This window comes from Borostomias antarcticus (assembly GCF_949987555.1).
Source record: "Borostomias antarcticus genome assembly, chromosome: 17".
NCBI lineage: Eukaryota > Metazoa > Chordata > Actinopteri > Stomiiformes > Stomiidae > Borostomias > Borostomias antarcticus.
Window position 1 is genome coordinate 19792313 of NC_140250.1, and position 27955 is coordinate 19820267.

The 27955-nt window shown below is 44.4% G+C and overlaps 4 protein-coding genes across 5 annotated transcripts in view; 1 reads left to right on the plus strand and 3 right to left on the minus strand.

Annotated features, from left to right (window-relative positions):
- LOC311320564 (immunoglobulin-like domain-containing receptor 2) overlaps positions 1-3060 on the minus strand; it is an 18781-nt gene extending 15721 nt beyond the window's left edge. Inside the window, exon 1 of the mRNA XM_084452346.1 lies at positions 2957-3060. Within this exon, the coding sequence (XP_084308472.1) occupies positions 2957-2999 (43 nt within the window). The 5' untranslated portion in view covers positions 3000-3060. The remainder of the gene's footprint in view (positions 1-2956) is intronic.
- Positions 3061-5655: 2595 nt separating this feature from the next.
- LOC311320332 (cell surface A33 antigen-like) lies at positions 5656-9785 on the minus strand (the record flags this gene model as incomplete). The annotated part of the gene is made up of 6 exons (XM_084452063.1): positions 5656-6115; positions 6342-6465; positions 7455-7571; positions 7663-7827; positions 8696-8912; positions 9567-9785. 6 exons carry the CDS (start codon positions 9783-9785, stop codon positions 5656-5658), a joined length of 1302 nt encoding a protein of 433 aa, XP_084308189.1.
- Positions 9786-11208: 1423 nt separating this feature from the next.
- Positions 11209-15703, plus strand: dhrs12 (dehydrogenase/reductase (SDR family) member 12; the record flags this gene model as incomplete). Of its 2 annotated transcripts, none has more annotated exons than XM_084451665.1 (10): positions 11209-11342; positions 11935-12068; positions 12480-12562; positions 12890-12982; positions 13070-13151; positions 13498-13559; positions 14107-14211; positions 14360-14450; positions 15221-15358; positions 15591-15703. In XM_084451665.1, exons 1-10 carry the CDS (start codon positions 11287-11289, stop codon positions 15701-15703), a joined length of 957 nt encoding a protein of 318 aa, XP_084307791.1. In that variant the 5' UTR covers positions 11209-11286. The 2 variants fall into 2 exon arrangements, with proteins under 2 accessions (XP_084307791.1, XP_084307792.1); XM_084451666.1 differs by lacking the exon at positions 15591-15703 and adding an exon at positions 15476-15507.
- A 1704-nt stretch (positions 15704-17407) lies between these two features.
- Positions 17408-23175, minus strand: LOC311320333 (guanylate-binding protein 2-like; the record flags this gene model as incomplete). Its single annotated transcript, XM_084452064.1, has 10 exons — positions 17408-17430; positions 17569-17868; positions 18701-18803; positions 19020-19232; positions 19354-19634; positions 20551-20793; positions 21370-21563; positions 22416-22525; positions 22728-22855; positions 23004-23175. 10 exons carry the CDS (start codon positions 23173-23175, stop codon positions 17408-17410), a joined length of 1767 nt encoding a protein of 588 aa, XP_084308190.1.
- Positions 23176-27955: the final 4780 nt, after the last annotated feature.

Sequence of the window (27955 nt, forward strand, 5' to 3'; positions counted from 1 at the left end):
GCTGGTTTAGTTCTGGGTGTGGCCACAGGAACTCTCTCTCTAACGGTTCCCAGAAGACAGGAAATGAAAACAAAGCCTCCCAGCCCCCTGCTCAGCGGGCGTATCTCAATCAGCAGAAGCACCGCTCACAGGCTGGATCTCAATAGGCTCAAACAGACTCTTACAGGTTCTCCTATGTGCTGGAATATGTAGGGGTGGGTCGTATACCCTCCTCCCTTGTTCTCTGTAAAGCGCATTGTGTTGCATCTGGGTATGAAAAGCTTTGACTGATTGATTGATTGATTGATTGATATGGGTGCTGTTTACATTACATACATTTACATTCACCGTTTTTTTTATACAGCTCTTGCACAACATGTTTGCCCACGTAGACATGCTAAAGGAGGCAGGGCAGTACAGGACATGTGTACAGGATGCACACTTATGAACTAACACAGTATGCACACTTATGAACTACTACAGGATGCACACTTATGAACTACTACAGTATGCACACTTATGAACTACTACAGGATGCACACTTATGAACTACTACAGTATGCACACTTATGAACTACTACAGTATGCACACTTATGAACTACTACAGGATGCACACTTATGAACTACTACAGGATGCACACTTATGAACTACTACAGTATGCACACTTATGAACTACTACAGTATGCACACTTATGAACTACTAGAGTATGCACACTTATGAACTACTACAGGATGCACACTTATGAACTACTAGAGTATGCACACTTATGAACTACTGCAGGATGCACACTTATGAACTACTACAGTATGCACACTTATGAACTACTACAGTATGCACACTTATGAACTACTACAGGATGCACACTTATGAACTACTACAGTATGCATACTTATGAACTACTACAGTATGCACACTTATGAACTACTACAGTATGCACACTTATGAACTACTACAGGATGCACACTTATGAACTACTACAGTATGCATACTTATGAACTACTACAGGATGCACACTTATGAACTATCGCACACTGTTGACATGTTTTGCATGATTGAGGCATTGTAGGGAATCTACAGTTTCATACTATTTGCACTCTTGTGCGCTTGGATCTCTGTATATTTAATATTTACTGTTCATTTTGATCCTAATCTGTGGTACTTTGTTGTCCTCTGCTGCTGTAACAGTGCTGCCCCCCCCCCCTTCCCAGGATTAATACAGTACTACTATTACTACTAATTACAGTATAATGGAGGGGGGGAGGGATGGGAGAGGGAGGGGGGGAGAGATGGAGGTGGGGGGGGGGGGGGGGGGGGGGGGGAGGTGATGAGTCCATACATACATTCCTCCCACGGAGCCCCCGCCCTGCCTTTGTCTGCTTTTCATGGATCTTGGTCGGCTCATTGTTTGGCTCTACCCCCCCCCCCCCCCAAACACCCGTCCCATGTGAGGAACAGAGAGGGGGTAGGGGGGACTCTCTCAACCAATGGGCTTACCTCATCAGGTCCAGCTGGGTGTCAATAGCCAATTAACGGTGAGAGATTTGAACAGGACCGTTGAGAGAGGAGAGGAGATGAGTCTGACCGGCTCACTGACATGCAGCTGAGCTCTCTCTGGGGGAGCAGGTGAGACAACACAGCCTCAATATAGCTACTATCTCTTAGATGAGGTCTCCCTGCCCTTAGTTTGTTAGATGACCATCATAAACCGTGACTACAGTGTAGACAGACCAAACATAGATAATTGAGACAGACCCCAGGCCGGCTGGTCACTCGGGGAGAGTTTAACCGGTGGTGTTCTTGGTCATTTGAACCGGTGGTGTGTTCACCGCTCTCCCATGTCCTGAGTCATCAGTGCTTCCTCCCTAAAGTGATACATTTCCTCCCTAAAGTGATACATTTCCTCCCTAAACTGATACATTTCCTCCCTAAACTGATACATTTCCCCCGTCACGCATTCCCGCACAGGCCACTGATTAGAGGGATACAACTCACCCCTCTTCAGAAGGAAAACTCATTTTGTTCAGCCTTGTAGACTATAGTTTATCCACCACCCAAATATTGTTCAATGTGACTGGTCACTAACTTATGTAGGCTGTTTTCTTACCTCTAATATGTAACGCCTGGGGCTGTAACGGTCTCAACACGGAGACTACTGGACACATACGACCCAGGACACACACACGAAATAACACTCACAGGACCATGAAAGAGACAGACATCAACAGGACAGTTAGAAAGGACAGACAGAGTAAGGCCCGTAGAAGCATGTTCATGTGAAAGGACAGACAGTAGAAGCATGTTCATGTGAAAGGACAGACAGTAGAAGCATGTTCATGTGAAAGGACAGACAGTAGAAGCATGTTCATGTGAAAGGACAGACAGTAGAAGCATGTTCATGTAAAGGACAGACAGACAGTAGAAGCATGTTCATGTGAAAGGACAGACAGTAGAAGCATGTTCATGTAAAGGACAGACAGACAGTAGAAGCATGTTCATGTGAAAGGACAGACAGTAGAAGCATGTTCATGTAAAGGACAGACAGACAGTAGAAGCATGTTCATGTGAAAGGACAGACAGTAGAAGCATGTTCATGTGAAAGGACAGACCCATGTCCTAAACCCATATATAAACCCATGTTCATGTAAAGGACAGACCCATGTCCTAAACCCATATATAAACCCATATATAAACCCATGTTCATGTGAAAGGACAGACCCATGTCCTAAACCCATATATAAACCCATATATAAACCCATATATAAACCCATGTTCATGTAAAGGACAGACCCATGTCCTAAACCCATATATAAACCCATGTTCATGTGAAAGGACAGACCCATGTCCTAAACCCATATATAAACCCATGTTCATGAGCAGAGCGGATTCAGAGCAGAGCGACTGGAACAGAGCTCCTCCAGACGGGATCAACCTGTTGCACTTCCAGAGTTTTCCACACAGATTCAAATACACTTACCAGCCATTAGTAAAATAATCCATCGGTCTAACTTCAAGTCCATTTTGAATACAAAAAGTTGTTCATTTAGGCTAGTAATAATGAGTCCTCATGATTAGTCTGTCTCCCCGCTGCTCGCGTCATCCCTCGGTCCACTGAGCCGAGAAGAAACGAGCCAGAAGCGAAGAGTCGGTCTGAGACTGAGGGGAACATACCAACTCAACTGTGGGGGAGGGAGGACTTCAATCCAAATAATAAAGTCTACAAAAATGCTTTGTTTCCGTTTCGATGGCTATTATAAGGACACACTGTAAACATGATACATTCGGAACATGGCAAATATAGTTTAACCCCCATTACTTCATTTGGAACTGCGAACAGCGGTACAATTTGTGGTATAGCTCACCTATGCAATGAGGTGTACGGGTCTGGTGTGCAGCGAGGGAAAAATGAGATTATTAATACATTTAGGTCAGAGAGTGAGGAATTTTGAGCCCTATAGACAAAATGGTAGGATTTAGTCCTGGACATTCTTACTGTCACTTTATTACAAGTTTAAAGCGTATACAGTTGATTAGTCAGAACCAGTGGAATTTCATAAAAGTAAAAAACAAGAAAAACAAAACAAAAACAATTACATTCAAGTCAAATCATACACATACTCGAAAAACGTAATTAAACGTAATTAACGTATTAAAATATATTGGTAAAACTGAAAAATGTCAAATATATATCCCCAAAATGTATTATCATTAATTAATTATTTATTCCATATAGAAATAATCAAAAAATATAAATGCATGTTCTAAACCATTCCGTGATTTCAAAGCCTTCTAAAAATAATTTAAAAACCTTAGTCTTATAAAAAACAACAACAACCCATAGTCATGGCATTAAAGGTCCACTAATGGTATTCAAACCCACACTGATACAGAACATGTGTACTTAAAGGAGTAGTAAAGGGGAAATCATGTTTAGCCCTGTTTTAAGGTTACTTATGATCATAAACAATGGTTCAGATCAAAACGTTGACAAAACTAGCACTTTTGAGAAAGTCTGATAATTGCTCTACCACCCTAACTCTCAATTTCAAAGACAAGAAACTCACAGGTGTTAGTTGGCGTTCTGACATATAATTTGCCATAAAGTAAGATTCTTTTTAAGAGGCTTTTTTAAATATTTAGCATATAACTATTTAGTCGCAGCACATACGTGTGTAAACTTCCACTTGAACTGATTCCGATCTCGCACAATGCCTTGAAGTAGTTCCGCTTCCTGAATCCCCTCTGCGGATTGATCTACACATCTACAAGGGTCGCTTCAATACAAGTCAATGGATTTTATAAAATGATCAATAAAACCCTACAGGATTCATACTTTGCGGCAAATTTGATGTCAGAACACCAACGGACACCAATTACCCCCTCGGTGAGCTTCTTGTCTTTGAAATCGAGTTTAACATGTTTTCGAAATATTTTTCACGGTGCCCACCCACATCCATTGTATGACCAAAACGGTGGTCGAGCAATTATCAGACTTTCTCAAAAGTGCTAGTTTTGTCAATTTTTGGATCTGAACCATTGTATATGATCTTAAGTAACCTTAAAACAGGGCTAAACATGCATTTCCCTTTACTACTCTTTTAAGAAGATAATAGAAAAAAACATGACTGTCAACTAATTATAATGAAAACTGTTGCCTTTTGAGTCAACTGACGGTCACTCAGAGGATTGTATTACCATAAAGGTTGCATCAAACAGATGAATCTCAAATCAGGTGTGGTCCACCTGAACATGAGTGTACAGGGAGGTGAACTCCTACAAGGCACTGCTGTAGGCCTGCTGTCCCCCAAGGATCATATTATTCTCTCTACATCACATTTCTGACATAAGAATACATAAGACATAAGAATATCAGACATCTGACCGAAGACATCTATCAGAACAGAGTCCAGTGTAGACCTGTGTGATGGTGGAGCGAGGTGGGGCTCTCCTAGGGCTCTGAGTGGTACAGGGAACACGTAGGCCTAAGGGCTGGGGAACGGGGTAGATTGAGGTACAGGGAACAAGGCCTAAGGGCTGGGGAACGGGGTAGATTGAGCTGGGCTTTAGATCACAATTTGAATCTGGTCCATCAAGTCAGGTGCATTTGTGTTTGGTTCAGACTGGAGCTCCTGCGTCTCTGTCCAGCTCCCCTCAGCAGGCCGGGGGCTGAGAGCGCTGGACAGGGGTGTGACGGGAAACGACTTAGAGGACCTACGGGTGACGTCACCACACAGGACCTGATTTATACCTACTACTCTGACAACAGGTCAGATAAGCTTCAGAGGTTAATGGTGCGTTAGTTTATAACTGGGAGGTGGCAAAGTGCGACTTGCTACTAGGAATGATTAAATAAAACACCGCATGAACTCGCACTTCCTCATCGCAAATTCGGATATGTTTCTCAGCCCCCAGTTGCCGGCTGATGTCAATATCATATCATATCATCATTATATCATTCGCTATAGCTCGAATGCACACAGGTCGAAGGTAGGTATTTTGCCACTTGTGACTTGCCACCTCCGACCACAAACGAATGCACCATAAGTTCCTCCCAGGCCTATCCTGACTGCTGTCAGATCTAGTAGTGGGGTTGTGAAAAAGAAGGAAGGAAAGGAGAAGAGATGCAGCCGAATTGTCGAGGGGGCGTTCTGCTGTTTCTGGAACATGGATATCAGCTCAGTCATCGTGGTAAGACCTGTCATCCAGGCCATCACGGCTGCCGCCATGGCGACGTCCGTCGTCAAGGCGATCCCGACTGCCACTGTGGGCGCGGCTCTCGCTGTAGCGATCGTGCTGGTCGTCGAGGCGATCGCGGCTGCCGCCATAGCGACGTCCGTCGTCAAGGCGATCCCGACTGCCACTGTGGGCGCGGCTCTCGCTGTAGCGATCGTGCTGGTCGTCGAGGCGGTCGCGGCTGCCGCCGTGGCGATCGCGCGGGTCTTCGTAGGCATTGGCTGCTCTGACCCGGCTGTCCCCAGACTGCAGGCGGAGGTCCGGCTCCTCCCCCCTCTCGGCCGGCCGGTCCAGGCGCTCCACGCTGGGCTCCGCCTTCTCGTCTGGCAGGTCGTCATGGTAACCTCCTCGTCCGAACTCCTCAAGAGGAGGCTTGTCGTTGAGCGCCACCACTTCAGGGGCCCTGAAACACAGACAGACAGTAGGCACAGTGTGATACAGAGAGAGACACACACACATGCACACAAACACACATGCACCACATGCGCACGCAGGCACGCGCACACACACACACACACACGCACACACACACACACACACACACACACACACACGCACGCACGCACGCACGCACGCACGCACACACACATACTAAAGTACTAGTGGGGGAGAGAGCGAGGGAAGCGTACTCCTCGTGTTCCGGTTCATCCTTCTTCTTCTTGCAGCAGCAGCAGTAGACGAGCAGCCCCAGAACCAGGACCCCGACCAGGACGCCCACGATGATGCCCGCTGTGGCCCCCATCGACATGGAGGCTAGGAGAGGAGGGGGGAGAACAGGGGGGGGGGGGGGGGGAGAGGAGGAGGAGGAGGGAGGTAGAGGTGTGGGGAGAGGAGGAGGAGAGGTAGAGGTGTGGGGAGAGGAGGAGGAGAGAGGTAGAGGTGTGGGGAGAGGAGGAGGAGGAGAGGTAGAGGTGTGGGGAGAGGAGGAGGAGGAGGAGAGAGGTAGAGGTGTGGGGAGAGGAGGAGGAGGAGAGAGGTAGAGGTGTGGGGAGAGGAGGAGGAGGAGGAGAGGTAGAGGTGTGGGGAGAGGAGGAGGAGGAGGAGAGAGGTAGAGGTGTGGGGAGAGGAGGAGGAGAGAGGTAGAGGTGTGGGGAGAGGAGGAGGAGGAGGAGAGAGGTAGAGGTGTGGGGAGAGGAGGAGGAGGAGAGGTAGAGGTGTGGGGAGAGGAGGAGGAGGAGGAGGAGGAGAGGTAGAGGTGTGGGGAGAGGAGGAGGAGGAGGAGGAGGAGGAGAGGTAGAGGTGTGGGGAGAGGAGGAGGAGGAGGAGGAGGAGGAGAGGTAGAGGTGTGGGAAGAGGAGGAGGGTGTGGGGGAGGTGAGAGGAGTAAGTTTCTGAATCACAACAAAAACCAAGAGGTTACCGGTATTTTAAGCATGAGAGTCGTCTTGACACAGCTGTGTGGACCCCACCCCTGTTCTCTGTCCCCACTGCCCTGGTCCCCTGCCCCCCTGTCCTCTGTCCCCCTGTCCTCTGTCCCCCTGGTCCCCTGTCCCCCTGGTCCTCTGCCCCCTGTCCTCTGGTCTTCTGCCCCCCTGTCCTCTGGTCCCCTGTCCTCTGTCCCCCTGTCCTCTGTCCCCCTGGTCCCCTGTCCCCCTGGTACTCTGCCCCCCTGTCCTCTGTCCTCTGGTCCTCTGTCCTCTGCCCCCCTGTCCTCTGTTCCCTTGTCCTCTGGTCCCCTGTCCCCCTGTTCTCTGGTCCCCTGCCCCCCCTCCCTGCCTGGACCCTGCCGGGCGGAGCACTCACGAGGCGTCACAGTCAGGGTGTAGTTGTAGCTGGCAGAGCGGATCTTATTGGTCGATGTACAGATGTAGAATCCGGAGGTTTCCATGGAGATATTAAAGAGAGACAGAACTCCATCCTCTGGAAGACAACAAACAAAATCAGGAAACATAATCACACACACACACACACACACACACACACACACACACACACACACACACACACATACTCTCTGTGGTCCTGGGAGGGAGGGGCCGGGGGGCGTTGTTGACGGTGAGGGCCTGCCAGGCGTAGGTGGGTCTGGGGGAGCCCTCCTCTGAGACGCAGGTCAGCGTGATGTTGTTCCAGTACTCAGCTGTGCCCTGCACCCTGACCACCGGCACGGAGGGGGCAACTAGGGCGGGGAGAGGAAGGGTTGGGTTTGTTTGTTTGTTTGTTTGTTTAATGTGTATCCCCTTAAGGGGTTTGCCTGAGCAGCAGATACTCCTCCTGGGGTTTCATTGTTTTGTACACACTAGGGTTGCAAATTTCAAGGAATTTCATTAATCGATAACTGTTAACCTTAATAAACGATAGTCGATTAATTAATAAGAACGTCCCGCGCCGGACTGCAATTTGCTCGCTTAATTTTTTTTGTGTCGTGGAAATTTCACAGCATCCCAATTAGCCTTCACTACATGGCGTGGCGCCCTCATGTGCAGTCAGACCTTAAATCATGATTACATTTCACACAGCTCCCGTTGATAACGTTCGTTCCAAAGAAAAAAGTTCTGTTCCCTTAACAAGCAATTAATCAAATCTTACTCGAGTAAATTCTTATCTGCAATTAATCAATAGTGGATTAAGTATTAACATCCCTAGTACACACATCTCTTATGAGGGAAACACAGACAATTTCATTCTATGACAATTTCAGCCTAAGCTCAGTTGATTAGTCTTCACAGCCAAATAGAAACGTTTTATTTCACCTGAGCTTTATACCACCGTCCAGTAGGGGGCAGTAAAGCTTTTGCAGAATTGGGACATGACAGGGTGTGAGCCTGGTGCAAACAGCTCCCAACGACTTGAACTCAGTCATCAAACAAAATGCAGTCCAACAGCACGAAGGACACGCACAGTACGGGTAAAATGGCCGACAATCTCCACTGTTCACAGGCAGTATTTGTGAAAGAGGTCTCAACAGAGTCCCCCTGTTTGCAATAAAGGATAAAAACATGGGTAGATGGAAGTGCGGGTGGATTGACTGCCTCTCGTCTCCTCACCCAGGACCAGGAGGGACGTGATGGCCGCCGGGTTCCCTCCGTCATCCATGGGGATCTGGACCCTGCACTGGAACTCCCTGCTGTCCTGCAGGGTCACCCTGGTGAGGCGCAGGGCGCTCTGGCGCCGGGCCAGGTCCACGGTCATGGAGGCCCGCCCCTCGTAGGACGGACTCACGTCCATAGTGAGTGGCTCAGAATAGTATGTGCTGACGGTGACCTGTACGGAAACAGATAAAACATGGAAAAGCAGTCATTTTATGAGGGCGGCTGTGGCTCAGGAGGTAGAGTGGGTCGTCCAATGATCGCAGGGTCGGCGGTTCGAATCCCAGCTCCTCCTTTCAAAGTGTCCTTGGGTGAGAAACTGAACCCCAAACTGCTCCCAATGAGCAGGCTAACACCTTGCATGGCAGCTGCCGCCATTGGTGTGTGAATGAGAGGCCGTCATTGTAAAACGCTTTGGATAAAAGCTCTAAGTGCAGTTCATTTACACCAGCTTGCACTTTTGGACTTATTTATTTCAAAGCCCTCATCCCTCCAGCAGTAGAGGGCAGAATATGGCAGATGAAACTAACATTTGAATTGTATCTTTATAAATGTGAAATTCAATCTTTTTTTCAATCACTGCACAATGCGATGGAAGAAAGCACTTTTCTAACTGACGGGTTGTGGGAACCACATTTCTTTAGTCAGTACATGTACAGTTCTTCTGTCCCGGAGATGTTATCCTTTGTGACAAAGCTAGTTTTTTTCTGTTAAAAGTTGAAAGTATAGTATGTAGTTACTGTATCATCATCATCATCATCATCATCATCATCCTCCTCCCCATCCACATGAGGCACAAGATCTGATCCAGGATCTGGATTTGACTGACCTTTGGATCATCGGGGTTGTCTGCCGCGGCTGACCATGTGATGATGACCAGCTGTCCGTCTCCCAGGGGATTGGCGGGCTGGAATGAGCATGTGAGGGTGACGTCATCGCCCCGGGCCACCTCGTACTCGCTCTGGGAGATGGTCACCTCGAGGCCTGAGGCGCTGGACAGCAGCACTGGGACAGAGAGGTTTGTGAGGGTCAGTATCTCAATCTCCATCAGAGATTACTGGACAGTTTTGAGTCATGGGTGACATGGAGAGTAGGCCTAGGCTTAACAAGCACAAGCACACAAATTACATGAAAACAGTGAATTTCATTCAAAATTTCATCACAATAGCTGAGATATTTTGAGCAGTGGACTTTACCAAAGCTAGATCAAGGTAAAATATTAAAGAAACTTTAAAACTATGGGCTCAATAAAAAGAAAGCTACCCACAAAGTTTCACTTCCTTGTTCAGTAGAAAAATAAAGGGCAGTGTCTGATATGAAATGGTGGCCTAAAAGTTAACGATTAGCCAGGCTGTTGAAACCATCGGTATGTACAACATATGGATGGACAAAGACAACCAGCATGGGTGCAGTCAATTCATCCACATTGTTTGCTATCTAGTGACGCAGGTCTGCAATTTACAGGAAAGGTGAGGTATAGTTTACTGGAAAAAAATAAGAACAATTAAAATATAGTCACCTGTCAGTATGAAAAACAGACTCATTGTCAACTTTCCTTTCTTCATAATTCACCGGAATTGAAAATAGCGGGACTCTTCGGGTCGAATATTTGAATATTTGAGGCTCCAAGTGAACTTGGCTCCGGTGAAACCCCCGCTGCGCCCTGGAAGACCGACCAGCCAGGTACCAGGTGATAAGGGACCGAGCCAGTGGGCCAATAGGCCGTCAAATGGGCCAATCACATCCCAGAAACCCACTGACTAAGCCCGCCTTTTACAGAAGTGCACCAACCACGTCATCTCTAAAAGAATAGGCAGTTAATCAGATAAAGTCGGCCCAGGGTGCGCACTACATTTGAAGCCATATGATTTATAATCTAAGGTTGTTTCGGAGTAGGAAAGGCCTAGTTGGTTCTAAATATCACCCTTAGCAAAACATTAGACTACTGTTACTGTAGCCTATAACCTATCTGTGTGTCGTTTGATCCTTTATTTGTTTAGTATTTGTGTTGGTATAGGCTATTGCTCAGTCAATCAATCAAAACTTTATTTGTATAGCGCATTTCATACCAAGAGGCAACACAATGCGCTTGTCTATATTTTAGATGTTGCCGTTTCTATCCAGGCTACTTTTCTGATTCAAATTCGATTTTTATTATTATTTTATTTTTACGGTGTAGGCTACTGATGCTGCAGTCTGCAGTTGGGACTGTAAGAAGCAGTAGTCTACTATACTGTATGATTAGTCACCTCAATTCAGCATTAGCACATCATCTATATGGTTTAGGTCATTCTCTTCTCAAACACTAATAGGGCCCCATTGTATTTGCGCTGGTCAAACATCAAGACCAAACATGACCAGAAGGAGGCAGTGATGCAACGAAGAGGACACAAACAGAGAAGAAGAGGATAGAAACTGCTTTAAACCCGAGAGAAGAAGAAGTCAGACCCTATTGCATAAATGGGCGTGTTGTTTGGTTACTATCTTATGAATTGCTCATGCTGGTCAGCTACTAATTACAAGTTTTAAGGGCAACACTTCTCATAAACATGTCATTTTACAGAAATGCCATTTGGTTTGTAAAAGGACTTCAAGAGTACACCAAGTAAGTTAGTCCTGCTCGTTGCTTTTGATTGCTACTGTTACAGTAACGGTAAATCAGGCGTGTTACAACTGAGCTCGTCTGTTCTTAATGCGTAACGTGTATTAGAAAGCACTACGTTACTAGCACGACCTACAGCTCAACACGCCCTTGATTTAGACGTGAGTAGTGAGCCTGGGTCGAGTCGCTTACGAGGCCAGTTTGCTGAGCTAATGAACTGGTTAATGTGGATCACGCCTCAAAACTCACTTATATTCTTTGGCGTTTTCCTGACATGGCCTAAGGGACTTGTACTTTTTTATGTGACATAGCCTACTGCGTATGTTTTACTATGTGTTCTTTGTGTGTTATTGTTGTTTGACTTGTACAGCACTTTGGTCAACTTTGTTGTTTTTAAATGTGCTCTATAAATAAAATGGTATGGTATGGTATGGATGTGTCTTGCATAAGCTGCTGCATCAGTACCCAGCTCAACATAACATACTTTCCTACCTTTGCTGCTGTGTCACGTCAATACTCCTCTGTCACCAATTGTATGTACTTGGGCAACTATGAGCATATTCGTTGCCAGTGATTTTGTTCTGGTGTTTTACAGAAGTGGACATGAAGCTGCAGCGAAGCACTTTAACCCCGGGGACCTGGACGTGACCCTCAGCGGGAGGTCCTTCATGATCACTGGGGCCAACAGCGGGATTGGAAAAGCTACTGCCCACGAACTAGCCAAACGAGGTCCAGTATGAGAGCTAAACGCCTTATTTAAAGTGTATTCATATCTTAGAACAGTGAATAACTTGTTTGTGATATAATTGCTCACAGAAACCACTGCTATTCGGTGTGACATTCCATTGTGATCTCAATGAGCTAATGATTAACAGAGTTGTGTAAAGTGAGCCCATAGGCAGCATACCGTAGTCTCATAAAAGTCTCAGATGCAATCATGCTAGCTTGGTGCATTGAGGCCTTCACGGTAAACAGTTGACTAGTTTAGCAGTACTAGCCCAGGTGGGTGGAGGTTTTGGGTCTTGGACTGATGGAATAGCCCAAAAACTACACCCCCCACCCACCCTGGCTGCCCTGGGTTGCAAAACATGCACAATACAGTGTAATATGTTTGATATAGGGTTGTGCTGCCCTCTACAGGGGGGACGGTTCACCTAGTGTGTCGAAACAAGGTGCGTGCAGAAGCTGCCAAGGATGAAATTGTGGAGCAGAGTAAAAACCAGGTGAGGAGTGATTGGGTTACCTGTCAGTCAAGTATCTGACCACGCCTCCTATTCATATGGGCTGACAAATGCAAGCAAATATATTATTATTATTATTATTATTAACTTGGGAGGCTTCCTAACAGCCACACTTGGCAGGTTCCTTGTCTGCTGTTCAAATGGTTTGTTACCTGCCAAAGAAATGGAGACCGACTAACTCTTCAATTCAGGCCAAAGTTCCATATCTACAATAACGTCTTTTTCCGCAAACGTCATAACTGCCAAAATGCCTTGCAACAGCCTTGTAGTTAGTCATTGCTCACTATTGTCTTTGACACCTCTTTCCAGAATGTCTTTGTTCACATTGTGGACATGTCCAGCGTAAGGCAAGTGTGGGAGTTTGTGCTGAGCTTCACTCAGAGCAATAGTGTTCACGTACTGGTGAGAGATATCATTCCACATTCTATTTACTGGGCTGGCCACTGAAGTGAATCACATTTACAATTCTCAGTTTGTTCTCTTGTCCAGATAAACAATGCAGGCTGCATGGTGAACCAGAGAGAACTGACAGAGGAGGGCATTGAGAAGAACTTTGCCACAAATACTCTCGGTAAGAAGAAGAAAAACATTTGCATCTGAGAACAAAACCACAATATATCCATGATGATGCATGTCTTTACATGCATGTCTGTAACTGCATTGCCTGGTGTAACTGTACGGTCTAGCATTTCATTGTACATATATGGTACCTATATATCTTACACATATGAAAACCATATCTTACACATGAAAACCAACAAATAACCATCCTTGAATATTAATTAATATATATGTTGTGTAATGCTTTTCAAAACAGTAAATGGTACTGACATACAAACAACAACACTTGAGAGGAAACTGTTGTTGAGTGTATTGAGTGTGTCTGAGTTGACCTATGACCCCCTCCCCATATTCAGGAACATACGTCCTCACCACAGCGTTGATCCCAACCCTGAAGAAGTCTGAAGACCCCCGCGTGGTGAGCCAGGCCGGTCCTCAACACAGCCTAACACTGAATACCAATGCTAACTTTGTACAAAGGTTGTGTTCCGGAGCTTTCCCCCACTGTGTTCACCTGCAGCTGAACCGCCGGCCTTCTACTGATTTCTGTGGACATTTTTTTATTTTATTTATTTTGTATTTATTTTTTTATTAGGAAAAGTCCAATAGTAACATTACAGTCACAAACAGACTGGCCTGACACAGTTTACAAACTGGTTTCCGGCAGGTTCCTATACAATACATACAATACAGTGCATACAGAGCATGATACACATTTAAAAAACATAGACATACAATTAATATAATAGCATACATACAGTTGATATAGTGCAATAGGGCAAGCTAATGAGGGAAGAAATCAAACAAACTTGATGTCAGAGACATTAAATAAATCTACTGGTTGCTTAGTGGGTGCAGGTTTGATTTACTAATAGAAAATGTGTTGCCGAGTTAGAAGTCTTGGGTGTTGCTTTGTGTCCCCTCCTGAAAAATGACCGTGGATTATAGTTGTCCTCCTCCTGCAGATCACGGTGTCCTCAGGAGGAATGCTGGTGCAGAAGCTGAACGTAGACGACCTGCAGTCGGAGAAGGGGAGGTTTGACGGCACCATGGCCTACGCCCAGAACAAGGTAAGCACATGGCTGGAGGTCTCACTCCCTCACTGAGCATGAGCAGAGTGACACCGAAGGTTGATAATATCTTGCATGACTTGACTGTAGTTAAGAAAAAGCTGATCTCTTCTCTCTGTTGATATGCCCCTCTGTGGCGTTGCGCCAGAGACAGCAGGTGATTCTGACGGAGAGATGGGCGTCCAAACACACAGAGGTCCACTTCTCCTCCATGCATCCTGGCTGGGCAGATACACCAGGTACGACCTCTGGCCCAGAGCACCCCTGGGTCAAATGTATATCTTGAAGTATTTCAGGTGTATTTTATTCACTTCGGAGTTTGTGTCTTTGGATCACTCCCATTTGCACTATCGAATGCTTGGTCATCCCGAAAGATGTGAGAGAATTTGCACATTGGATTTGTGATGTAGGAGGACCCCCAGACCGCCCACCTACCGTGTGTCCCCCTGGGTGTGTGGTCCAGTTACATTTCTCCAGGCCCATCCACATGAATCAATAAATATCCTTTATTTAACCAGGTAAAAAAACCTGTTGATATTAAAAACCTCTTTTCGAAGAGCGACCTGGCCAAAAATGGCAGCATAAAACATAATCCATTTCACATAAGAGATCCTGGCTCCGCCCCTGTCTGTAACCTACAGTACCCGCTTTACAGGAACAGTGTTGTCGTTGTCCTTTGAATCGCCAGCTGGTGCGGTGGTCCACTTTTACTCTAATCTCTATCTTTATTGTCTTGCTGTTGTTTTTTTGCTGAGTCAGTTTGACATCCTGAATATGTCCTTCAGATGCATATGGTCGTCCATTCCGTCTGCTTCTGTCTGAAAGCGCTTTTTTGTTTTTCCCAAAACTAGACCCTATTTCTCCAGGGAGCCGTTAGCAACAGAGCCCCATGCTGGCTCCGAAAGCTTGTCGGACTTAGCAACAGTAACTAAGGGGGGCGGGCCTTAGCGAAGGCTGAATTGAAATTCCAATTCAACTTTGTGAGTGTGTGTTTGTGTGTTTTCTATAGCTGTCCAGTCATCCATGCCTGACTTCCACGCCAAGATGAAGAACAAGCTTAGGACCGAGGCCATGGGAGCAGACACTGTTGTGTGGCTGGCGGTGTCTGCTATGGCTGCCAAGCAGCCCAGTGGCCTGTTCTTCCAGGGTGAGGAACATACTGGAGATCTTGAAACTATTTGCAAGTGATTTTAGACTTTTCAATGTGACTTTAGACTTAACGTAGTCAGCTGTTGGATATTTCTTTACACCTTCTATTTTGCAGTGACTACATAGAAACCGGAGCGTGTTGTCATAGAAACCAGAGCGCGTTGTCAGTGTTGAATGACGAGGTGTTTCTTCCATGTCTGCTTCACCGTCTCTCCTTCAATGGCGTGAAGACCGTAAGGCGGTCGCCACACACCTGCCCCTGGCCTCCACCAGGTCCTCTCCTGCAGAAGAGGAGGAGCTACTGACAGTCCTGGATCAGTTCGCCCAAAGGCTTAAGCCTTGACCTCAGCCTAAAGGTCATGGTTCTAGAGGGCTCACAGAGGGTGGGAAGAGACTGGACCCGAGTCTGTCCACATTGACAAGCACACTCACTACAACCACCACCTAATGTATGACTGTATGACCTCATGAACAGGTAGATGGATAGATAAATAAATAATAAGTTTTTATTTTCATGTCCACATTGACAAGCACACTCACTACAACCACCACCTAATGTATGACTGTATGACCTCATGAACAGGTAGATGGATAGATAAATAAATAATAAGTTTTTATTTTCATAAAGCACTTTTCACTGAGAGACAATCTCAAAGTGTTGAAAATGGTTTAGCTAACATTGCCTCCTTCCCAAATGCATTAGCTAACATTAACATTACCTCAATTCCTTAACTTGTGATGTAAGCTATAGATCAGACCTGCGTCAATTACACTGTTCAATTATGTGTGTATATAATTTTTTTTTTTTTTTTGATTTGTGTCTTCCTCCTGTGCCTATTATATTCTATCAACAAGGACTTCCTCTCTCTTTCTGTCACCATCACGCCAGGTAGGCCTACGGTTTGTGCGCTCACGTAGGCACATAAAAAGAAAAAACAGAAATAGTCCAAAATAAACCAAATCCTCCTCCGTACCGTTAGCGGACCCGACAGTGGAAAGACAGATGGTAACGGTTCTCACGAGTCCGGGGCAGAACGGAGCTGAAGGAAACTGCCTAGTAACCGTTCGGCCCGACCGTAGAAAGACAGCTGTTGATTCAATTCATTATGGTCCTGTTCCATTTAAGACTCGGGTGCCAGTCCCCTGATATTGTGCATGCAGGACTGGCTCCAGGCCCCTGATATTGTGCATGCAGGGCTGGCTCCAGGCCCCTGATATTGTGCATGCAGGGCTGGCTCCAGGCCCCTGATATTGTGCATGCAGGGCTGGCTCCAGGCCCCTGATATTGTGCATGCAGGACTGGCTCCAGGCCCCTGATATTGTGCATGCAGGGCTGGCTCCAGGCCCCTGATATTGTGCATGCAGGGCTGGCTCCATGGAATGGCTGTGACACACCTACAGATGCAGCTGGTGTGCCCCCCTCTCTCTCTCCCTCCCTCTCTCTCTCTCACACACACACACACACACACACACGAATGTATACTTCCTTCATAAACAGTGACTGTATATTAGCAAAGCACTTACTGTGTGTCAGAAGTTTGACCAATACTAGTTGTGCTGTGTACTGTATTTATTCACTAACTCCATTTTGGGGTTATAATAGCTTAGTCTAGAGCATTTTTGTGACTGCAGTGATTCCAACTTGGTGTCTTATCAATGATACACAACCATGTATGTTCATGGTAAACTGAAGTATTTTGGATCAGTATGAAATCTCATTAGATAGGCTATGTAATAACCTAAAAAGGTAATACTATTTTTGTAATAACCTAAAAATGTAATACTATTTTTGTAATAAAATGCAAGTATGCCATTGTACATCACTGTTGTTTATTCACAGTATTATGATAGACTAGTACTGTGCAATTGGCCTAGTTTAATTTAAAAGATAAAAAAGGCCCACACAATATTTATATCACAAGACGATTTAAGATTAAATATTTCCAAGACATCAACAGATTTTAAGCCATCTTGAGATGTCTGCATATTTCCAAGATGTCTTAAGACATCTCAAGACACATGTCTATAGACATGTCATATTGATTTCTCAAGATGCGTCTTTAGACTTGTCTTGAGACATCATAGGACAAGATGATGACTGTGCATATTGTGATGGCTGGGCATATTCCCTTTGGAGCGCATATTGAAAGACGGTGTTCAATGTATTCAGTCCATTATCGATTAATGGTATAAGCTTCCTGAAGAAACCAGTCTCTGATATCTCAGGCTTGTTGTTCTTCTTCAAGTCCTCGATCTCCTGCCTCAACAACTCAGCCTTCTCCTTGTGGCCCTTCTCCAGAAGATCACTCTGCTCCTTCAGCTTGCAGTCCAAAGCCCTGTCGAACTCGTCCTGCTGGTGCTGCAACTCCTCCTTCATCTTATCCTCCATCTTCTCACACTTCTCCTCCCAGCTCCTGCGATCGTCCTCCATGGTGTGCTCCATCTCTGCACGTTTCTGCTCCGCGGCCTTCCTCTCCTGCTCCAGCACCGCCGCTCTCTCCCTCTCCTCTGGGTGATTCCACAAAGGAAATGTCAAGAAAAAGTTGCCTTCACATGTTTGAGATTCATGCATGCAAAACATGATTGGTCAATATTATATGTAAAGACACCAAATGAGAAATAATTGACAATGTCCAATCAAGATGCAACCGCTGGAGCTAAGGATGTAACAATAACCGGTATAATGATAAACCACGATAAAATTACGTTTATTGTGGTAAAAGTATCACTACAACCGTGTTTTTTTCATTATCACGTTTTGAAAGACACTGTTAATACTGTACTGTCCAGCAATACAAGCAAAGTTAGCAATATAATAGTTTCAATATAAAACTTGGTGGAATGATTTCAGTGTGTACTGTATCAGTAGTTTTTGAAAAATTTCCAGTACATTTTAACAACACCGCAATAATACTGATTATCGTGATAATTTTGGTCAATAGAATCATGATGGGAGATTTTCATACCGTTACATCTCTAGTGGAGCATGTAAATACACGGCCCAAAAACATTTTTGCCAAGTCCACCTTTTTGGGAACACTGTACAAGCACTGCTCCAGCGCATTGCTTTTAAATATTTCTCTGGAACTTTGTAAACTTTTTTGCAACGCTAGTCAATGTAGGGTACAACTAAGTTTTAGCTTTGCTAGTTGGTTTATAAACTTGCTTCTGTGTGATGACGAGTTTGATGAGTTGCCAAGTGCAAAACATCTTTTAACCCAGTCGACAAAAAATGTAAATTAAATCCAGACCATACTGTATACTGTACAGTAATTGGATTGGTCAAACGTTTTGAGACTAAATGGGATATAATCGTTTAAGTTTGGGGCAAGGGTCTTACCATGGATCTTTCTTTCATTGTCAGTGAGTTTCTTGTCAGCCTGTAAGATGGAGCTGGACTCGCCGCTCTTCTCCTTCAGGAACAGCTCCAGAACCTCCTCAGCCTGCAGAACCAAGCCCTCATTAGGATGATGCATCGGGTTTCATTATTCAACACTGTCAGGGTTATTTCAGTGGACTAAAGTTACACAGAAAAGAAATGTAAAATAAATAAATATGATCTATAGTACTATGTTTATGTAGTAGTATGTTTATCACATAAATTGAGGGATTTTTTATTTTGCTGTAACAAGACATCAGATAACTTGCAACATTCTTACCCGAACTCCTTTGTTGGGCGTTGAGCGATACTGTGCCACCAAGTTGTCATGGTAATTACAGTAAGTCTCGTAGCCCCCTGATTGGGCGAAGAATCCTTCCTGGATCTTCTGAGCCACCGGAGCAAACAGATCCTTCAGCAGATCCTCACACTTTTTCTGTGAGACTTCCTCATTCTGGATGAGAAGGTCAGCATAGTGCTTTGCAACAGCCTCCTGAAAGAGTCCAATGAGGACACATGAACAGTTGGTTCTACAATGTGAGTGTAAATGCACCGGGTTGAAGCTGGACTTATACAGTACAGTAGCTCAGAGAAAACCAAATTACTGCTCTTACCACAAGATTTTTCAAGTAATCCCCATTCTGGTCTTTAAAGGATCGTTTCATGAACTCCTTGGTGGCCTCTTCGTCGGAGTGGCGGTGCTGCTCTGACATCTGGCCCATTTCCACGGGGAACAAGGCCTTCAGCTGCTCCATGCCGCTCTTGTACACCCTCACACCCTCCTCCACAGCAGCCTGGTTCTCAAGCTGGGCCATGGCCAGGACCGCATTCTCCAGACAGGGCACTCCTCCTTGGGCAATGGTCTCCACATACATCTTGACCAACTGGCCAAGCACTGCAACCATAGACAGATATTAGTTCATGTGATGAAAGTATGTGTACTCTATCCAATGTTCTGGATAGCTCCGTTAGTAGGGCAGTTGAGGGTTAAGGGGGTTAAGGGGCCACTCATACTCAGAATGGATGCAGATGTGAACAACAACGTTCATTTATAGGGTTAGGTCGTGTTCACACTAGACTTTTTTGGGTGGAGGCAAAAAGCGCTGCTTTCTGCACATTTTCAGCGCTCTTCAGAGTGTTCTGTAACCTTAACAACAGGAATCATAGCCTACTTTCTAGCCAACGGTGACTCAACCATTATCAAAATCATCCCTAACGTCAACTGAATTAGTAGTATTATATAGGGCCTAGCCTACTATAAATGAATAGCCATCAGCTAAAATTATGGCAAATTAATTAGTAGGCTACTTGCATTGGCTTTGGCGTTTGAGGGGGGGAAGGAGGGTGTATCTGACCAGCCAAGGCGCCGTTTGTGGGTAGCCTACATGACATCATCCGCGGCCGACAGCAGTACGGGGCATATCACAACCTCATATAAATGGATTGTTTGTAACCCATGCCATATAACTCTGTGTAATGTGAAACCGCAATCACAAGTGGCTCAACCGGGAGGCTTCTTTATCCATCTTGAAGTCTTTTGGGGGCACTGGTAGGCTACCCAAGTTAGGGACGGTACACGCGTACCAATTCTCCTCGTCCTGATTGGTCATCTGTCAGAAAAGTGCTTGACATCACACAGCACTTTTCTGAAAAGTTAAACAAAATTTAACTCAAAAGGCGGTGGCAGCTGCGCTTTTTAAAAATGTGTCTACCTTTTGCCTTTTCCCACAAGGTTGCATGTAAAAAAAAAAGCACTGGCCGTTAAAAGAAGTGTAGTGTGAACATGGCCTATGGCAGCCCATCTTGCTTACTTCGTCCAGTAACCTTTAGGCCCCCTTTGACAGTTTTCACATGGCTCATCTGGAAAATGTAGAAGCAGAAAGCGTCTGCCGCCTGCCTGAAGCTGGGGCACAGCTCAGCCTCGTCCATGGCCTCCAGCCGGGGCATGTCCGCCGGGGAGGCGGGGGTTGGGAACACAAAGCACTTGCGCGAGGGGAAGTAGCTGCGCACGCACTCTCGCGGGAGGTTGTAGAGCAGGGTCCTCTTATCTCGACCTGGGGGATTGAGACAATCATGACTTCTTCACAGCATCAGTAATGACAGCTTTTATTCAAACAATCATTGTTGAACTACAGGCAAACTCACCATAAAAATTGCCAGGGCAAATGTACGTACTGATAAGTGGAGTTGGTTTTATAGCCAAACTAAATACATTAGAGCAATATAAACCTACTATTTAATTAATGAATATACTATTTAATTTCTATAAATCTTATAAATGTACTGGTAAATTTATTACTACTCGATTTATTTTTTAAATACATTAACGTGTACATTTTCATATCAGATCCCTATTCTAAATTCTCACAGTTTATGTCTCGTTTTGTTTTGTCCAAGGGCACTATGGCCTTGAATTCTCCCCAAAGGTCGCTATGGTGACTTGAGACTTTCAGACATTCAGATTCACTTTCATTTCATTTATGAGGAAGCAACTTCCAGAAAATGCCAGCAGTGTTTTTTTTAAAGATTTATATAAGGAAACATTAGTTTTCTTATATAAAGACCATTAGACTGCGGGCAAAAGAAATATTACTCAAAACACTCAGTATTGATTCAACCCATAAAAATACCTTTCTTGAGTTCCAGGGAATGCTCCAGGTACTCATCTGCAGTCACGTCTCTGCCATCGATGCTGAGGTGCAGAGTGAAATCTCTCACTGCCCACACAAAGTTAGGGAAGAACTGGACAAACTGGCTGTCTTCTCCCTCGTCCTCATCGCCGGAGGACTTCACCTTGATTCGATCTGTTAGCTCGGACGCATATCTGGGATTGGTTAAGGAAAGACTCTCAATAAAATGTTATAGGTTATATGGAAACGTCTAAACTGTCTATGTAGCCTATTTTCCTATTCAAATGATCTGTGTGATTGCCTTTCAAGGCAACACATTTTCAATAAGGGCATGTTATATAAGGAAACATTAGTTTAATTAAGTATGATGTGGCTGTGTCCAACACTAGTACACTATATCACTGTCAATAAAAATGTGTTATACAAGGCAGACAAGCAGCTAAATCTGTAGAGCCAATAGATATGGTACAAACATTGAGTTATTATTAAGGTATCTCCGTGTGTACAACTCTCTGGGTACAACAATTGGATTTCTATATAGAAACAAGTGTGACACTCTGAACATGCACACCTCAGCCTCTGTCCTAAAGTCCCTTGACCCTCTCTGTCACAGTGACCCTGCCTTCAGATTCATCACGGGTGAAGGGTTGAGAACTCATCATCACATCGATACCAAAGGTCAGACTGGCCCCCCCTTGAGCTCAGGAGAATACAACATGGAGTCTTATTGATGTAAAGAGCCCTCATTACCAAAGCACCTCTGTACCTATATTGTACTCACTACTTTGAATTTTCCTGCTGTGCTATTTTATTACTGTATTTGCTGTTTGCAAGTCGGTACACAGTCAGTATTGTCTGAATGCTGTCTCTGTTTTCACTTGTCTTTTTGTATTTTTCTGTACTCTGCCACTGAATTAATGTATATGTTGTTTGTACTGTAAGCAGGGCACATCTGTAAAGGAGATCTGGTCTCACTATGCTCTTCCCTATCTTCTGCTCTGGAGGTCTCACAGAACCGACAACATATCAACAGCCCCAAAGGATACTGGAGGTTCTCCACTGCCTGGTTGTCTATGGTCCCTTGGCTGTTGTAAACCAGAGTGCTGCTCAGCAGAACAGCCAGAGAGAAGATCCAGGAATCATTCTGGGAATCTCCCTGAAACACAGTAGGCCTCATGAGTCATCATTGTGATCTGTCACAATTACATCAACATCAAATTCAATCATCGTACAATTGAAATGACCGAATTCAATCAGGCCTAAAATAGTTGTATGTTAACATTCAAAGTAGGGCCTATAATGTATGTGTTTTTATCAAGGATAGTGGGGAAGAAGACTGGTCACTTGCCAACCCTCACCTTCTCTACATCCCCCAGTCCCTCTGTGTCCAGCAGCACCAGAGTCTGGTCAGCTTTTTTAGGGTGAGGCACACACCACATCCAGATGCCCTTAGTCTTGGCCTGAACGGTGGCTCCAAGAGCAAATCCTGAATGAGCATTAATTTCGTTAGGAAAATAAAGGATTAGAGAAGTGAATGAGCGCGGTAGAATAGAATAGAACAGAATAGAACTTTATTGTCTACCGAGGTGTAAAATGGCGCGCAACAACAGGCTACTGCTGCACGGGTGTCTCACCTTCTCTCCGGCCGGCCAGCTTGTTCATGAGATAAGACTTGCCAGTGCGGAACAATCCGACCACCGCCACTATGACAACTCGCTGGTTAATTGTCATAAGATAGTTGATGGCCTCGGGGACAGCCTGGAGCACGCCGTTGTCGTTTTCGATGAGGCACAATGGTGAATCCATTTCTGACACCTTAAGGGTTCGTGTCTGGTCAACTCTGAGGTGGCCTAAAGGACTGGTGAAAAACAGTGTCAATCTCAATTAGATTGCATTCATATGGATCCAGTGGCGTCCGGTGGGTCCTGTCCCCGGTATGCCACAGCTAGCGAAGCACACATGCACAGTCAATCAGTCCATTTTTTGCATGCCCTGACGGGAGGTTTCTAGGCACCAGAAGGGCCGTTGAGCAGTTACCCCAGCCAAAACCAACCTCAAATCCGGAGGCCTTTGGATACGACCGGAGCCACGTTTTGGCGCTAGAAATCCAGAGCTGTGTTCTAGTGTAATAACAGATCCAGAGCTGTGTTCTAGTGTAATAACAGGTCCAGAGCTGTGTTCTAGTGTAATAACAGGTCCAGAGCTGTGTTCTAGTGTAATAACAGGTCCAGAGCTGTGTTCTCGTGTAATAACAGGTCCAGAGCTGTGTTCTAGTGTAATAACAGGTCCAGAGCTGTGTTCTAGTGTAATAACAGGTCCAGAGCTGTGTTCTAGTGTAATAACAGATCCAGAGCTGTGTTCTAGTGTAATAACAGATCCAGAGCTGTGTTCTAGTGTAATAACAGGTCCAGAGCTGTGTTCTAGTGTAATAACAGGTCCAGAGCTGTGTTCTAGTGTAATAACAGATCCAGAGCTGTGTTCTAGTGTAATAACAGGTCCAGAGCTGTGTTCTAGTGTAATAACAGGTCCAGAGCTGTGTTCTAGTGTAATAACAGATCCAGAGCTGTGTTCTAGTGTAATAACAGATCCAGAGCTGTGTTCTAGTGTAATAACAGGTCCAGAGCTGTGTTCTAGTGTAATAGACAGATCCAGAGCTGTGTTCTAGTGTAATAGCAGATCCAGAGCTGTGTTCTAGTGTAATAACAGGTCCAGAGCTGTGTTCTAGTGTAATAACAGATCCAGAGCTGTGTTCTAGTGTAATAGACAGATCCGGAGGCTTTTGAGAAAAAACTATAGGAATAGGAATTAAAGAAATTCCTCGTAAGTGAAAAGATGACCACTATCATTCAATAATTGACTAACTAGCAGACTATTGTTATCAACCCATCTCCAAGTCTTATTTTTAAATCTAATATCTTGATTGTTCCAAATGAAGTATTTGTGGGGAGAGAAATCGTGTGAGTACATCATTGGATAATAAATAATAAAAGTTAATAAATAGATAATAAAAGTTGACTATGAAAATTAGAGAGCTTTACTGGTAATTAAGAAATATTGTAATTACATCTAAGCAGAAAATTCAACCCTCCAAGAGAATTGAACACATGGGCAGTAATAAAGTTCCAAATTGAGTTGCGATTTTTGAAGAATAATTTGATCCATTTGATTTTAAAGGAATAATTTAGTGAGGAAACGTCTAAAGCATTAAGGCCACCGGCACATAGTTTGTTAATCATAACACTCTTCTTTATATAATGCATTTTATTTTTCCAAATAAAACCAAACAGAATGTTGTCTATCTTTGTACAAAGATAAGGCCTTTGAGACATAGCTCTCCTCTGGGGATTGGCAGGCGATGTGAATGACGGGACAGTCACGACAAGTTTTGATTGGATAAACCGTCCCAATGTTAAAATGTCAATGGGAATTCCAATGTAAGCACTTCGAGAGCTGTCTTACCCTTCACCATGGATGTATTAATAGAACCCTACACACACTTTTAAGCAGCTTGACTTCAGAACTTCAGAAGAAGAACTACCTCGGAAAAATAAATTCACTCGGAATGAACGCGTCTAAATAAGTTATTTAATGGTAGCACCGAGGCTTCAAAACCCAGCATGTGTTTAATTAGACCCTTTTGCTTAGGTAAGTGAAGTTTCATGTTTATCTGACACTTGTAAATATGAGCGCCTCTCCTAAATAGGCCGACACCGATTTATTTTGACGGCGAAGTGAATGGAGGGTCATTGTTGTCTGGCATGAGCGAGCATGCAACAACAGGACAGAAAAGGGCTACCGAAACGCTAAACACGGACGAAAATAAAGCGCAGAAAATAAGACGCATTTAAGTAAAAAAACAGTCTGAAAGTTGATTTTCGTGGATTCTTTCACTGAGGGAAAGAGCAAAAATCAAGTTTTGTTTGGATTTGTATGGGTAAATCAGGCTTGGCTTGAGGTCGAGGTCCAAAATGTCAACTCACCTGGTGACTGCTCAGCGTCCTACTGCAATGAGTTTGTGCACAAAAATAGCCTACGTTTAGCTTGGTTTATATAGCCTAGCCTTGGATGGACACGCCCCGTGTCTGCAGACGATAGTAGCCCAGCAAAATCAATCAGAAACTTGAAAAAGTCAGGATTATGCAACACTGGCTGATCCATTCAGTGCATGTAATCAGTGTATTGTGCTGATTGAGTCATTTAAAGGAGTAGTGAAGGAAAAAATCATGTTCAGCCCTGTTTTAAAGGAGAATGTTCGTTTTTGACAACCTGGACCTTATTTACGGCATATTATAAGACGTTTGACTCACCGAGATCACTTTGGTGTAATTCGGAGGCCTGTAGAAGAAATTTAAAATCCAGCGTGAGCCAAGTATATCCTAATGGCGGCGGACGGGGCACTGAGAATGCAGCTTCTAAAAAATCTATTTTCTGGCGTGAAAGGGTTGTTTTCAACGATCTGTTTTTCTGAATCGCTATTGACAACTTGGAGACCCCTGGACTCTGTCTACTCCGTAGCCTAATGTGGAATACCTAACAGACTCTAACTCCGTCACAGAGTTTAAATCCATAGCTTTGTACCTTGACCCGTAGGCCTAACTGTTTTCATTATTATTGTAGGCTATATTGCATTTGTTTTGTTGATATTTGTGTCCGTGTGTAAACTTGTCATCACTGTGAGGAATCCTCATTGCTTTAGAGTATAAATAAAGGTTTGAAATGAAATGAAATATATGAATTGTTTTGCAAGGAAGGAGACGGTGTGCCCACCTTTGCTCTTGCCGGCCAGCTTGTTCATGAGGTAAGACTTGCCAGTGCGGTACAAACCCACCACAGCTACCACCACCACATGCTGGTCAATCTGGTTCAGGATGTCCAGGGCACTGGGGACCACGCGCAGTTTCACGTCACGGTCGTTCTCAATCAGACACACCGGCTCTGCCATGAATACCGTGTCCGCCATGGTATGATATACTAAGAGGGATACCAAACACACATGGTATGATATACTAAGAGGGATACCAAACACACATGGTATGATATACTAAGAGGGATACCAAACACACATGGTATGATAACACACATGGTATGATAACACACATGGTATGATAACACACATGGTATGATATACTAAGAGGCATACCAAACACATGGAGATTTTACACCGTTGAGCGCTGACTAAACTGAGAAGAAAGGAGATTAGGATATTATATCTAGAAGAAAAGAGATTAGGATATTATATCTGGCATAATATCATGTAGAGGCCTACAACGGGTAGTTACGAGCCACCTCGGCTTTCATCATTTGAAAACTGTCATTCGGTAACAAAATGATATCTGCAGATAGGACTGAAGAGCAGACTGCTAGAGTGAAAACGTGAATGGAATAAATTATTCCTGACAGGGCGTTAGTGAGTGATCTGGGGGCGTCCTGGCAACACAAAATCAGATGAGTTTGTGGGGATGCTGCTCTATGGATAGAAACTCAAATATACTATACTCTTAACCAATCAGATTGCGAGGTTGGACCTACACATCTAATTTGCAACAACATATATTACAGACACGGAGCTATAACATTAACCTACAGTAAATGAGTATTTGCGGTTTATTTGCATATTTGCCTGAAGTGTGTAGGTTAACATGTCGACGGTTATCCTGCAAATGCTCTACGGAAAGGTTCAGTGTAACATTACATGAATCATCCTACCCCCCTGGTCAAAACATGTAACAATTAATCTCTCCTTCTTCTTTTTATTTATTCATTTTTAGCTTTTATTGTCACACAAAAATGATAGCTTACCACGTCGAGGTTTCAGTCTTCAGTCTTGTAAAATTAAGCAATAAACCACGAGAGGCCGTGTGTTATAGTGATTTTATAACAGCTAGGGGGCGTTGTTGGGCACGACGCAAGCGGGGTCAAAAACCCTAGCTGTTATAAAATCACTATAACACACGGCCTTGAGTGGTTTATTGCTTTTATACAACGGTTACTACAACTATTAGTGTAAAATAGACACACAGCAATGTAAAATATTAACATTTATTCAAAACGAAGCATCATTCCCTCAATTCCGCCGAGCAAAATAGTTCCCCTAACAAATAGGCTGCCAAGCAACAACAACAACTACAATGCATTGGATCAAATGGGAGGCGCATTAATACTGAACATGGAATGATATGCGGTCCCAGGTGTGTGTTACAAAGTATTTTAACACGGCTTCCAGCCAATCAGAATCAAGAACCAGAACTAACCGTTGTATAATGTAGGTTATAAGAATAGCTGGGGAATTGTTGGGGAGCTTTGACTCAAACATCTATTAATACTTGCTAATTAGCAAGTTCACCACATGTACATAATTTGACGTTGACAAGTTACGTTAGAAGTTGGAATGGACTCCTGGCCTGTTCGGCTTGAAGGTAAGACATTTTTTTAATTTAATACAGCAGGTGTTTGTGGATGTCGCATCATTGAGTGATGCATTACTTGTGTCTCTGCCTGCTCGCCTGCCTGAGTCACACTCCTGACTCGGTTATTGTAGGCGAGCAGGCAGGCTATTCATGGGTGGTTATACAGGTGGTTATATATG